General features: G+C 41.4%; 1 protein-coding gene across 1 annotated transcript; it reads right to left on the bottom strand.

Annotated features, from left to right (window-relative positions):
* Nucleotides 1-6576: 6576 nt before the first annotated feature.
* Nucleotides 6577-9883, bottom strand: LOC147431117 (transcription factor KUA1-like). Its single transcript, XM_086493773.1, has 3 exons — nt 9245-9883; nt 8279-8490; nt 6577-7321 (listed from the first exon to the last, which is right to left on the bottom strand). The coding sequence occupies exons 1-3, from the start codon at nt 9573-9575 to the stop codon at nt 6806-6808; spliced, it is 1059 nt and encodes a 352-aa protein (XP_086349899.1). The 5' UTR covers nt 9576-9883; the 3' UTR covers nt 6577-6805.
* Nucleotides 9884-14694: the final 4811 nt, after the last annotated feature.

Genomic DNA, 14694 nt, shown 5'->3' on the forward strand with positions numbered 1-14694 from the left:
CTTTACCTTCTCCTTGCTTTCTTGAAGTTGATGATTAACAAAATCCTTGAGCTAATGTAGCAAATTGTTCTCCATCTTGAGAATGTCCCTTTCTGCTACAAGGTTTTGTGTCTATCTTAATAGACCTTTCATACCATCTCCTGCAAATCTCATCAATGAAGAGCAATTGAAAAATGGTGGGTTGCATTTGGTGATGGACCCGGGTCTATGGGATACAATCTACCATCTATCCATAGGTCAATGTGCTTCTTTCCCTTTGATCACACTGCTTCAATTGCAAAAGGAGGAGTTTCACAAAGCCTATTCAACATGGAGATGATAGATACCTCTCTTAGCATGATTCATGACCAAATCTTGGATATCGGGAAGGTTATGGGTTGGATATGGTGCAAAGAAAGGTGTAGAGAAAGGAAAGAAGGAGCATGGGGAAATTTGAAATTTGGACCAAAAGAGAAAATGGGTGCTTTGGAAGGGATATTTTTCAAGAGAGGTACACATTTCAAAGAGATTTAAAAATGACACTTCATGTGGGGCCCCAAAAAGTGACATCTAAACAAAAGGTTGGCTAAACAAAGAATAGTTATTACAAACCAAAGTGTTTGAGGTCATTGAAACTAAAAAGAGATTAAAATTGTTAGTGTGATTATGAACCAAAGTGTTGCTCATTGCACAACGTTAAATCTCATACCACATTGGTGAGCAATGCCAAAGTGTTAGCTAAGCAAAGTGTAGCTATAAACCAAAGTGTTTAAGTTCTATAAACCAAAGTGTTTAAGGTCACCGAAACTAAAAAGAGATTGCACTTGTCAAAGTGATTACAAACAAAAGTGTTGCTTATTGCCGACAATTCTTAATAATGTTGCACAAAGTGTAACTACAAACCAAAGTTCCATGAGATTATGGAGATGATTCATGTTTGGAAAAATAGGTGTATGCCATGTGTGCAAGAATGTTAGGTGTGTAAGAGAGGAGTAGGAGTGGTCAAAGGGTGCACTTTTTTTCCCTAAAAAGGAGGTGGATGACTTAATGATTTTCAGCCTTCAACAAATCCTATTTATGATCATTGATTTGAGTGGAGGCTATAGGGTTGTGATCTGCACACTGAGCTCTTTCCATAGTTATGTTACATGATATAGTTTTACTCGCTAGATTTTAAATTTCATTTTGGGGGGAAATTTGAATTCAAATAAACTAGTTGTTTTGCCTGTTTGAATTCAAAAAATTTCCTTTGATTTCTTTCTTAATAGTAAAGGTTTGAGTCCCTTAAACTATCAAATAAAGATACCCTTATATATCCCATTCTCTTCGTAGTGTATAGACAAGGAGCCACCGGTGAAATAGATAGCTTGCACAAGTGCACTCTGGGCTTCCTCTAGAGATGTTGCCCAAAAGATTTTCTCAAAGGTAACTTGCCTAGCTCTATAAGTCTTAACCAAAATCTTTGGAGATGCTCCAACACCTATGTAGCAATAGCACCAATGGTGTTCTCCTCAGTGGATGGTGTATTACCAATTGAATTTTGCTGAAAGTCTGATTGCATTGAGTCGGGTATCAATGTTCTAGGACTTTTCACTCTAGGCAACCATTTTGTAGCATTGTTAGCACCTACACCCTTGCACTTGCCACCACTAGCTCTAGATTTAAACCAATAAAGTGATCTCTAATACAAGGTGCACCTCCTCATTTATAGATTCCATATAAATTGTAGCAGGGATCTATGAATCTCTCAAGGTTTGTAGTGAATTGTGATTTAGGGCTTGGTGTCTTTCCACCAACGTTCTGCTTACCATGATTGTCAATGTTGTTGCTTGAGCCATCTCTAGTGTAGTGGTTAATCGACTAGTGGTGGCTTCCATATCGTTTATGGGGTAAGCATTGTTGTCCATATTATCTCGACCTGCATGTGACAATCATCAATGCTGCATTTGCATAAGAAGTCAAATTCATGATTGACTTACATAAAAAGTAGAGATCATTTTTTTAAAAAAATGATCGTATTTGTGTAGAGATGATGAGTTCTCCATTCCAACAATAGGAATGATACGATGTGAAGAGCACACTATACTGTATCAAAAAGATGCAAAAGCTTGGGCACAAAGCCTCTACATCCAAAACTGCCTAGAGTTTGGCTTGATGATAGTGCAGTTGCTCTCTACCTTCCTAATTGATTGGACTATGAGCTTCACCACTCTTAATACTCACACTCAGTCACCTCTAACAGACTTTTCCTCCTGATGTGGCCAAAGTCTCCCTCCTGTTTGTGTAGATTGAGAGCCACATCGAGTTGCGGTTTGGTGGCATTCTTGGCATGGATCATGCTTTGGTTGACAAGGTAGGATTGGAAGTAGGATATACAAGCCTTGGCATGTACTATAGTGTTCCATCCATCCCCTCCGAAGTACTTCAAGAACCTAGATCAGGAGTTAGAACAACATATACGACTATTTCCATGAATGTTAACTATTGTTTCATACTATTATTCTAGAAATCTAAAACAAACAGAGAAATATGTACAATGCATGAGGTGAAATGGAGGGAGAGATTACTTCTCCAATGATTTTAGTAGCTTTTTGAGAAAACATGAAATTTAGAGGCCATTTTAATATAGGTAAACTTTGCAGAAAATTGGTGTTGCTAGGCAAAAGAAAAGGCAAATTGCAAAAGTTGTGAGGGAAATGATGAATGAGAAGAATATGTCTCATTGTTATTGGGTTGAGAAATTTCTTTATCTGTAAACATTATGAACAAGAAGACACCCATTGTTATTGCACCCACCTTAAATTGTTTGAATTAGTGCTTATGTCCATGCGCCCATTGAGTTGCGAATGAAATTGGATCTAAAAGTTGAAAAGTGTTTTCATTGGCTATTCCCTTGAGCAAAGCGCATACAAATGCTACAATACTATCACACATCAATTGAGGGTGAGTAGGGATTTGGTTGTTGATAAATTGAAGGGCTAGTATGCTTATGGCTGATATTAGGGCTGCTATATAGGAGAATGAGGTTGCAAAAAATGTAGGTACATAGTCACAAGTGTTGAGTGGACAAGAAGGCCACCTGGTTTACGTTATGCTAAGAATCCATAGAGTGATAGGTTTGCATGAAATAATAAGTCTTGTAAGTTCATCAAATGTACCAAGAAAGAGAAAAAAGTATGATGATACCCCAAGGATGCCAAGTTTGTGTGCAGGTCATGATGATGATGATATAAGTGGCGTGGAGCAAAGTCTTGATGAGGAGTTTAGTATAACATCTATGAAGACTTGGGTGCAAGAAGGATATAGGACAAAAATAGGGCACCTGCGAGTGATGGGAGAGAGGGGAACCCTATGCAAAGATTGTGCAAGATGTAGAGTCTACTTACTTTGAGGATTTCATTGGCTTTCTCTCTCTCTCTCTCTCTCTCTCTCTCTCTCTCTCTCTCTCTCTCTCTCTCTCTCTCTCTCGGACAAAAGGGAGTGCAGGGCTACGGAAGCACGGAAGGGTGCAGTGATGGCGGAGGGAGTCGCATAGATGCAGGCACAGGTGCAGGGAGGGGGGGGAGGTAGTTAGTGCACCTTTGCCTTCTAATTGGAAGATTCGCTCGGCATCTTGGTAATTCCACTTTTCAAATTTGGACCGAGTATGTGCTAACAATTTTGGAAAATGTGAAACTCAAAATGTTTTCCAAACTAAATTTCTTGTACAAAGGCCCTAAACTACACAAGTATGGTTCCACCTTGTCATCATCATCGACCATGACATCAATAGATGCAATTGATTCATATATGTATTTAACCTTTAAAACATAATTATTCATTGATAGGCCCATATTCTACACATTGTTGAGCTTTATTCTCAACTCTAGCTTCATTGCCTTATTGTTGGTCACATCTAGTGAGTCCAAATACTTCCATGCCTACTTGGGGGGATTGGCATTCTATATATGTCAACCACGATATTCTCTATACTAAGAAATAATTGATGCATGACCTTCCGTGCTCCTTGGTTCCAATCTTTGAAAGCTTTCATATTTTGAGGAGGAGGATTCTCCTCGGGGAAACATTGGTGCATCTTCTTGTTCACCTTGAGTGTACTGCCAATAGCATTTCACCCATCAAGATATTGGTCATTTTGAACTTCCAGTCCTAAAATTATTTCTTGTCCAAATCCTCACTGATAATAGTATTTATTCCATCATTGATAGACATGTTTTCATCAAGGACCAAAAATAGTATATATTCATTATGACATGTGACCACAATCTACGTGCATACACCGAGTAAATTGTTTAACCCTATTGTAGCACCCATTGATCCTCTTGCAACACCAAATGGAAGATTTGTATAAACCCAAACCTTTGTGTTCTTGCACACGAATGCACTCTAATTCCAAAATGAAGGTTGAAGCACAACCAAAATGGAAATCTGGATACATGAGCGTATTGCAAAGGACTTTACAAAATCTTGAATCGCATGATCTGCCGCAAAAATCATCAAAATTAGAGATATTAGTCGACGCCTCTTGAGAATCATGGAGGTGAGTGTAGTACCAATACATAAGGGAAAAGACTAGAGAAACTCTTACCCTCGATCGCTTCTTCTTGCATGGCACTCACAACTTCGCAGCCATGACCAAGCTCTAATACCATGTAAAGAGAGAGACAAGGAGAGAGCTTGCGCTCTTGCAAGCACGCGCAAATGCGCGTGCACACACACCAAGAGAGCACACAATGGAGATGGAGTCCAATTGTCGTACTACACTAGCATTTGCACGTGCACACACACCAAGAGAGCACACAATGGAGATGGAGTCCAATTGTCGTACTACACTAGCGTTCATCCTCGTGTCTGCTACCTTGTGCCACTGATAAATGCAGGTGAGAAGACATCCAAGCACACCATGTGTTGAGCTTGATATCTCAACACAAATCACACCTTTGATCTTCATCCTTTTTCATCTACCCCATTTCCTCAAAGATAGAAAGCATCCAATTATATCATCCTACACTCTTTCTTTTTTTGTTATTTCCTGTGTTTAAAATGGTTTAAAATGAATTGGGGGATTGAAATGGAGCAATCTTTTATTTTTATTTTTCTAAAGCTACAAAAGTATATAAGCTAGGGATAGACCACCAATATTTTCTCCCTAAATTTAAAATAAACCAATTAAATGCAAAGTTACTGCCTAAAACAAAGCCGTGATAACCGAAGGAAAAGCTTCGATTTGACATGGTTGACATGCATTAAACCATACATGCATTTCGCAACACAAGTAGACTCTCATTTGAATGACATGGGATGCCCATTTTTGGCCTTCCCATCCCAAGTAACCTCCTATGTTGTTAGTTTGCTCTCTTTGATCCATCGTGTGGACTTAAGACCTAAGAACAATGAGAAGCCCATCAGCAACTAACATGGCATGAGGCTGAAAACATTTAATTCTCTTCTAGTGACATTATATATATAGCCATAAATGGATGTTTACAAATTATAATAGTTTGTATAATAGCAACCATATTGATACTTAAATGTATTTGCATAATACATTTATTCGATGCAAATCATAGAAGGATCGAGGGTTTTATACGATCCATAAATAGGGTAATTTGTCCTTTATTATAGAGGATGAATCCCCCCAAGCTGCAATGCCTCTTTTGAGAGGACAAAAGACATTTGTATTAGGGAGTAGAATGTTTTAGCCCATACCATTTCTTCATTAATTATACTACTTTGTAATAGAGAGCAAGAAACAAACAACACATTTCATTTAGAACCTTCCTTAATACCTCTTTTAGTAAGGTTGAGGTAAGAAGATATAACACTCCCCTTGATCGACTTGAAACTGCTCTCTTATCTATTGCTTCTACCCAAATAGAGGCTGAACAAGACAATACGCGGTCATAAGAGGATATGTGTAGCTCTAGGTCCATCTCATCGTGTATAGTGATTAGCGATGTCCATCTACAGACCTTATATAGGGCATGGGAGATGGGAATAAAAGCCCCAATCAATTTGGGGCCCCGACAATAATCGATTGCCGTAGTTAATATTTTTCCAAGTTTACATTGCTCGAGGTTTTTTTTTTTTTTTTTTTTGCCCGTCGGGGGCGCGGGGGGGGGGGGGGGGGGGGGGTACTTGAGTTTACTTTGCCCAAGATCTACGGTGCTCAATCATCCCACCATAGATCCAATCCCCTCCTATACCCATGTGAAATCAAGGTGAGGTTGCCTACCCCCTTTCTTCCTTGTCCATAGCTTTGTCCACCCAGATATATATCAATGCACCCCAGGAACTTCCTGCTTCTAGAGGCTTGCTGCCAAATAGTAGGAAGTCCCTCATTATGCGTGCCTTCCACCGACAAACTATCATGTTATTTTGGGATGGCCTTTCATGCGACAACTAATGGTTGTTTAAAGGTTATAAGTTGTTTGAGAATAAAGTTACATTCGAATAAGCAACCTTTTTGCCTCTTCTACCCATTGATATGATGCAAGCACAGCTTAATTAGGATTAGACATTTCTACCAAGGCACTCACTTACAGACATCCCACACAATGTAGTTCTAAATTGAGGAAGAATCACACATGTAGCAAGTAGAAAGGAAAAGGTGTGGAACTTTGTAGCTGTACAAAAGTACAAGGATCTCCTTGTCAAGGACTCCTATACAGTCTCAATAGACGATGCAACATAGCTATCTACGCACTAACATGCACGAACAGAGCACCCATCATCCACCTCATCAGACATCATCTACTTCCTCATCATCAACATCATCGACATAGCACTGCCAGGCTTTGCGCCACTGAAGCACGTATCGACACTCTTAAACAACTCGTATCGCATTGGTGTATGAGCTGCTGTTGTTTGTAGACTCTCCAATTGCCAAATGCCTTGTCGGAGATGCCTGCTCAAGCTTTGGTGTTAGCTCGGCTGTCGTAGGCTCTAGTAGAAGAGGCTGCCCAATGCTCAGTGTCAAGCTGGTCGCGAGCTCCGGAGCCTCATCAATTCTACACAAAGACGATAACGATGATGAAGAGGAAGAGGATGAAATAGCTGATGAAGGTGAAAATGGCATCCCGCCCGCACTTGACGAGAAACTCAACGTGAGAGGAAGCAACTTAGTTGTTTCTGGGGGCACTTGGGTCCCCAATGGTACGCCTGCATGCTGCTGTTGTGGCGAAAACTTATAACACCATCTTTGCACTTGCGGATGTTGTTCACGATGAGCCTCGTCTGATACACCCAAGTGCAGGTCTGCCGAAACCCTTGTTGAGCTTGGTAGATTAAGCTCTGTTGCATAACTCCCAACATGATCCGGTAAATTGCTTACGGTCGAAGCCTGTAGTCAATGCACATAAGAGGAGAGTAGCCATATCAGAGATACTTAGTCGAGAAATAGTAATTTTGTGGGGAATTTTGCAAATCTATCTTCTAAATGTGAACATAACATAGATTCATCATGAAAATACAAATAAAACATTACTAACATTTGTAATTTTTAAAACTTATCTCAATGCTCTATTTGATTTTTTGCAGCTTCTTGAGGCATTAGAGACAGTCAAGGCACCAATAGTGGTGCATTTCTTAGCAGAACAAAAGGAGACATAAGTAAAATTCCAAGTATATTCCAGGGTTTTGTCTCCAAATTGGGGGTGGATATGTTTTCCCTACTGGAGCATGTCTCATAGTTGGCTCCTTTACCCACGTTTTCACGATCGGAGTGTAGGTTTTCCTTACCGGAGCATGTCTCATAATTGGCTCCTTTACCCATGCACGGATGCATGTGCATCGCTACCTGAGCATGCCTCCTAATTGTCTCCTGCTACATAGGGGAGTGTTAGGCAGCAAAGGTCACGAATTTAAGGGTTTGGCTAGGCTGGCCGAGAGGACACGAACTAAGGGTTCAGTCAAGCTGGCTGAGACAAACTTCGAGTCACCTGCCGACGCACACCCGATTGGAGATCCTCTTGGCCACCTTGGCCAGACCTTTAAGTGTCCTCTTGGCCGCCTTTGCCGGACCCTTAACATCATGACCTTCACCGCCTGGCAGGAGTGATCCCATAAGAAAAACAGGCATATTTCTTGTTCTTAAACATGCTTCTAGATTCTAGAAGAGCAGACTCCTTATTACAATCAGCATACATACATACTTTCTATATCAAACAAAACTCCAACCTCCTTACACAATATTCACACACAATAGAGCAGTGAGCCAATACAATTGCTTTCTGTGCTCATGCAGGCTAGAAATTGAACGCCTCGTGTGTATGACATAAAGCAAAGATGTAGAATATACCGGATTCGACGATATCATGTCGAAGAGGCTAGATCTCCTCTTCCGTTTGTTGAGATTGCTTTGGCGCAAGAAGTACTTTTGAGCATGACTGGCCACCTGGGTTGGCGTTCTGCTAGGGACAAAATTCCGGGCGATTCCTCGCCAATCACCTTTCCCAAGCTTTTGCAGCCCCACCAGGAACATTCTGTGTTCATCTTCTGTCCAAGGAACACCTGGTTTGCAACAATAAGAACCAAGGTTACATTCCACTTTCCATATTGCTTGCAAAGTTCATTAGGTTTAGAAAAACACTTTGCAAGTAAATCTCTGGTTCTACAGGGCTAATAGAAGTGCATGCTCATGACAAGACCATTCATGTATGCATCAATTTTACCCTGCCTCAAAACACAATCAAGGTGGCCATGATAATGAGACAAGAAAACTTGACCATCATCAGGCAGCATCCCACATCTACAACAGTGATTGAAGCCCTATTGCTGAACCTTGGGCTGGCTAATGATGAGTCCTCGAGGCTAAAGAGAGTCTACTCAAGGACTCACGATCATCAAATCTAACGACCAGTCCTCAAGGCTACACAGCGTCTACTCCAAGACTCACAATCATCAACTCTCAAGTACCCAATGGAAATCAGGACTCTAAACAGCAAAGCTAGAACCATTTCCCCCCTCAGAGAAGCCAAATTATGGGGGCACCCATATGTCGAAATAGCTCAATGCGCAAATAGCGACGACGGTATGATGGGAGTGAACACAATTGCTAATGTACAGAAGAAAATAATGAAAACTGCAACAAATCAAGCACCATATGACAAGTAAAATTTCTCCATTGAACCATTTTCCTGTGTAGACATTACTCAAATGGAAGGAACATGCATTAAACAATATACACGAGCATCGCTGTAGATTGGAACATACATACGGGCAAAACATAGTAGGGCATGGCATGCAAATGCCATTGGTATCCTACCTTTCTTCCTCTCTCTGAGGCTTCCACAATTCTGCACCAAGCCATCAGAAACGTAACCAGGCGGATCGGCCGGCCCGGGCTCCCCAGACTCAGAACCTTCTGGTGTCCGAGAGTGCAGCGCATTGAGCGCATGTGGGGAGTTGTACGACGACAGGTTACCCATACTCACTGCCTTCCTCATCATCACCGCCGTGCTGTCATGAGTGAGGCTCACTCCAAAGAGCTTCACACCTCCCTCACTGCCAGCCCTAATTGGGTGTAAGCCCATCGTTAAGTAGCCCATGTCCATGAAGAATCTGTCATCCCCTGCTGATGAAGAGTTGGCCTCCATATCTCAATTGCTGGTGGCAAAAAACATACACACGGGCAATGCTTTAAGGGGAAAGCAATGCCTCTTGCTTCGGGAAATGTGGGTTAGGAGGGGTGCTGGGATGGATGACTCTGTGTGTGTGTGTGTGTGTACTTAAAAGGAACACATATGCCTAGGGGCAGAGTGGATGATCATTGAAGGTTCAAAAAGGGCTTCATGGCTTGCTACCAATAAGCCATGGTTTTAGAAGGAAAGCAGGGAGGGTTTGAGGAGTGGCACAAGAAAAGCAAGTGTGTAGGTCACAAGAAAAACACACATAAAAACAAAGAGAGAGAGAGAGAGAGAGAGAGAGAGAGAGAGAGAGAGAGTGTGTATGGAAGAGAGAGAGAGAGAGATGCAAGCATCTCAATAGGAAGGGTGACAAAGAAAATATGAGGATGTCCACACTTCGTTTTAGATCTGACTTTGCAACAGCCCACCCAACTCTTCTGCCCTTTTCTCCCCTTCCCCAGATTTTTGCTAGATTACTCAAATTTTTAATTATTTTAAGTATCTTTTCAGTTGTACTAACTAATATTACTTCTCTGATTTCTTTTCCTTATTATTCTTGCACATTGCACATGTCTATTTGTTCCTCCTATTAGAATGTTTCTGCCCTAATTTATAGACATTTTCTACATAGTTATCGTAGTTGCGATGGACGGGATCGTTTCACCCTAAAAGACCTTCCTATTCATTTTCCACATGATGTTGGGCATGTGATCGCATTTGAAAGATAGGCGTGGCATGCAATCGAGACCGTCGATGGAGAAATCTAATCTCGAAATGTGTCTCCATCCACGGCAATAAGTGGCACGAGGTGTTCTTTAATGCAGACCCCGTCAATGCGATCGACGATGGACAACTAAGCGTGTGGATCTTGAGGAGATCCGACAGCAAACAAAAAATCGACAGCGAGCTCTCTCCCCTATTCGAACTCAGACGAGTATTGTGGCAGCCCAATGTCTTAATTAGGCACTCACGTGTAGTTCGTTGAAAAGTGAGTGTGTTTATATTTACTTATGTTAGTCAAGTTTACTCTCTCGAGTCTCGATATCCGAGTTTACAAAATTTGTCCGTGCCTGATGTCTCTGCTTTTGTGCCTAGACTTCTCCTCCGTGGATCCCATCACTGGGGGGGGGGGGGGGGTTCATTTAAGACCCCGCGTTCTTTAGTCATGAGAGATGCCCACCTTCTCTCACATATGGAGCACCATTCCCACCCCAGGGATGAAAGCCCAACTTTTTTCCCCCTTTCAAGCCATTTGCACGGGGAAACGTAGTAGGGAGAACTTTACATGCAACTGTAAATTTACAACGTGACATTGTTGTACACATTACACCCCCAAGGGGCCATACCAAGGGAACGAACTTTCCCAATGAAGAAGTTGTAACACCCATCGAGCAAACCCGTGAACTTCGAACCCTCAACCTGGTGGTTACATCGCGAGCCAAACCTTGACAAATGTATGAACCCGTGGGGGGTACAATTTGAAAAGAAACTAATCAATGATCAAGATTAAGCGACAAGGCTCCTTTAAGATGGAGACCACGGATGCCATTCGCACGACTCTGGGGCAGATAAAGGTGGGGTAAAAGACCCAAGTTCAAATCCCAGAAGCATCCCCAAAAGGAAATAAAAGGGTGCAAAAAGTTGTGAAATAATATATTTAGTGTTGGAGGCAATATGTACAATGTGTGCAACATCAAGAAAGAAAGCTTGAACCATCTATACACACATTCAGTACTACTTACCCAGATGAATATTATTAGTTTTTTTGGATCAAATCACATAAAGGTGTACTTTGATGTTAAGATATTATATAGTAGCAGAAAGGAGCATGTGTTTTTCTAATCAAAAGCCCAATAATATTTTTCTCTGCGATGTCCTTGTGAAGTTCTGCCCCTTGAGGCATTATACTTATCCCCAAAGATTCCTCTCATTTTCTTCTCATAAAACTTTCTAAGTTGTTTAGAAAATGGAAGCATTAAGAAGAGTTTTATCTAGGTTAATAATCTCTTATGGGTTGTAAGTTATTTTACACAAGATGGTAATTTGTAATCCATAACAACAATAACACAGAATGCTTGCATTCGCACTCGGTATGGGTGCTCTGCCAAAAATGTAAGTATAGCACGTGAACTCAAAATAATGGGTATTATATTTGGCAAAATTTTCAAAGTTTATTGGAATTACATTTACAAAAGGGGTTTATTAATGGACTTTGAGGAAAAACTTGTAAGTTTCTTAAGAAAAAGGGGTTGTTTTATTACCTCATTGCATGTACGTATATGGGTTTCTCTAATACCTTTTAAATGCACGTGATATAAATAATTTTCTATAGATGAAGCCCTTGACCATGCGTACAAGCAACATATATTTATCGCATTGGACTGTTGTGGCAAGCTGCAGTTGGGGACTTCCATCAAGCAACTTGATGGATTTGTGTGCTTTTATTTTCCAATACATCATCTACTTGCATCTTTACCTTGTGGGAACTCCCACAATAGCCCTAAAATTTTCAAATCTCCTAATTATATCACTTGCATGTACGTATATGGGTTTCTCTAATACCTTTTAAATGCACGTGATATCTATAGATGAAGCCCTTGACCATGCGTACAAGCAACATATATTTATCGCATTGGACTGTTGTGGCAAGCTGCAGTTGGGGACTTCCATCAAGCAACTTGATGGATTTGTGTGCTTTTATTTTCCAATACATCATCTACTTGCATCTTTACCTTGTGGGAACTCCCGCAATAGCCCTAAATTTTTCAAATCTCCTAATTATATCACTTGCTTCCAAAATTGGGGACACCTACTAGGTCTATTCACGTATCCATTAATTAATTAGCCCCATAGATACCCTTCCCCTAGCTTTTCGGATGGTCATCTGCGTTCCCACGAACCCCTCGCACCCTCCCGCCTTCAGTCCGCCATGCTCTGGGCTACCATCCCCTTGCTCTCCTCCCTGCTCTCGCCTACCATCCCCTGCGCCCCATCTCCTTGCACCACTATGCAGTGCGCAACAACACCCCTCCTCACATTCTGCCAACCTGCTCGTGGGCACCATCAGTGTTAGATTCCCACCTCCCCATCGCCCTTCTGCCTGTGCCATTACCTTCTCTGACGACCAGCCCTTGCTCTTCTCTCGGGACATTCACAACAAGGCAAGGCAATTCTTGCCATCGCAATCGCTGCTGCAAGCACAAAAAGACAGAGAGCAACGGCAACACACACACAGAGAGGAAGTGTTGCCATGCAAGGAGCTCTCTTTCTGTCTCGTCCTAGCCAGGTAGAGGATGCGCACGAAGAGACAAAGAAGAAGAGACACAGAGAGAGAGGCCTCTCGGGACAGTTTCGTACAACGTTAAAACTCTCTTCTCATTCTTCTTCTTCTTCTCTCTCTCTCCACGTGCCCCTCCCTCCCCCCTTTTCCAAAAAAAAAAAAAGAATCTTCTGAGATTCTATATAAAACAAATGAAAAACAACGTTTTGCGGACCAACCTTATATCCTTGTACAAGTTTTGAATGGATTGGTGCAATATTCATATAGTTTACTTTTTTCCATGATAGAGATCTATCCTTAAGTATCTCGGACAAAAATAAATTCACCACTAAGATCCCAAAAAACCATAGAGAGTAGTTCCATTTGTTAGGCCTTACGCAATGGTCACGCGAGGCTTAGTTGTCAATTATTTGAACAAGTAACTAAGCCTCATTCTTGATCACACTCAAAAAGAAGCATTGAATGACTTACGAAGCCTACTATCTATCTATCTATTCTATTCGCTCTGCATCGTTTTAATAGAGCGAATCTTCCCAGATCCCCCCTTCTCGACTTTTCGCTCAAAGCCATCCTGGTCCTTGGTAGCCATCCTGCTCCACAGCAAACATGGTGCACAACGTCCCGTGGCCCTACCCGCCTGCTTTTGCTCAAATGCAAGTCCACCCATACTGGCAAAGGCAATGGGGAATACACACACACACAATACATTTCGTTGCAGCTCCATCTGCCCTCTCTAGCGATGTCTCCCCACTGCTCTCATCGTGCTCCGCTTTGACCTGCAGCAAGTTCGTCTGCGCATCAAAGAGGCAAATCTCCTTGTCTCGTCGCCTTCGCTAGTACCTCTGTTGACACCCCCCAACTTTCATCCACAAAGCTGTGAAGAGCATGCGCCTGAGAGAGAGAGAGAGAGAGAGAGAGAGAGAGAGAGAAGAATAAGAAGAAAAAGAGACCTTAAATATCTATTCCTTAATTACACGTGGAAAACAAGATTTTTTTTTTACCTTATTTAATTTGCAAAGCATCTTCTATGATTCCGCTTAATCCAAACGTTTGCACTACCTACTCTTTGTAACTATGCCCAATTTGGCATAGTTGTGAAGTTCAAGGCATAGTTGGAAGGATGAATGAATAACTAAGCCTCGCGTGACCATGCAAGAGGCTTAGTTATTCATTAAATGCTTTGTCTGTGCATAGTTGGCACAGTTATCAATAACTGATAACTAAGCCTCGCGTGACCATGCCCTTAGTGATGTAACCCCTAGATAGAGGGTTTGAGGCTCACGTGTTGCGTTCGATGTGTGGGAAGTTTTTGCAACAGCATGGTCTCTTGTGGGTGTAAAAAGTACAAAAATGCACATTTATAAATACATGGATATGTATAAAGTTCTCCCCCCTCCCCTCGCGTTGATGGCCAAAAAATTTCTAAAAAACAACGGCATTTTTTTCTATAGATCCCAAGAGCACACAATACAAACAAAAACCCTAGTAGTGTTATCTCTATTATAGATAAAGAACAAATCTTTTTTTTTTTTTTTGCAAAACTCATAATTGTGAGTGGCTAGTATTAAGAACATCATAAATATATACCAACCTCGAGCTCTGACCGAGCCTTGAGGGTCAAAGGATTACAAGAGAGCTTAGTGACAATACATATCATGATGGCATCTTGTAATAAGCAGATAAAGAACAAATCTTCCTATGAAGAGTTAGAAAACATACTCTCACCCTCTATCATAGCCGGTCCTAAGCAAATGCAAGTACTAATCTTGGACCGCATAGATCCAATATGTTCATCAAGAACGCTTTCGC

This window comes from Adiantum capillus-veneris, chromosome 21, assembly GCF_014529385.1.
Source record: "Adiantum capillus-veneris isolate H3 chromosome 21, ASM1452938v2, whole genome shotgun sequence".
NCBI classification, from domain to species: Eukaryota; Viridiplantae; Streptophyta; class Polypodiopsida; order Polypodiales; family Pteridaceae; genus Adiantum; species Adiantum capillus-veneris.

What these genes read in the sequence shown, in the direction of transcription:
- LOC147431117 (XM_086493773.1), bottom strand. Translation starts at nt 9,575, where the DNA reads ATGGAGGCCAACTCTTCATCAGCAGGGGATGACAGATTCTTCATGGAC. An exon ending in CCTCAGAGAGAGGAAGAAAG is followed by an intron (nt 8,491 to 9,244) that starts GTAGGATACCAA and finishes GTTGCAAACCAG; the next exon opens with GTGTTCCTTGGACAGAAGAT. An exon ending in ACATGATATCGTCGAATCCG is followed by an intron (nt 7,322 to 8,278) that starts GTATATTCTACA and finishes CATTGACTACAG; the next exon opens with GCTTCGACCGTAAGCAATTT.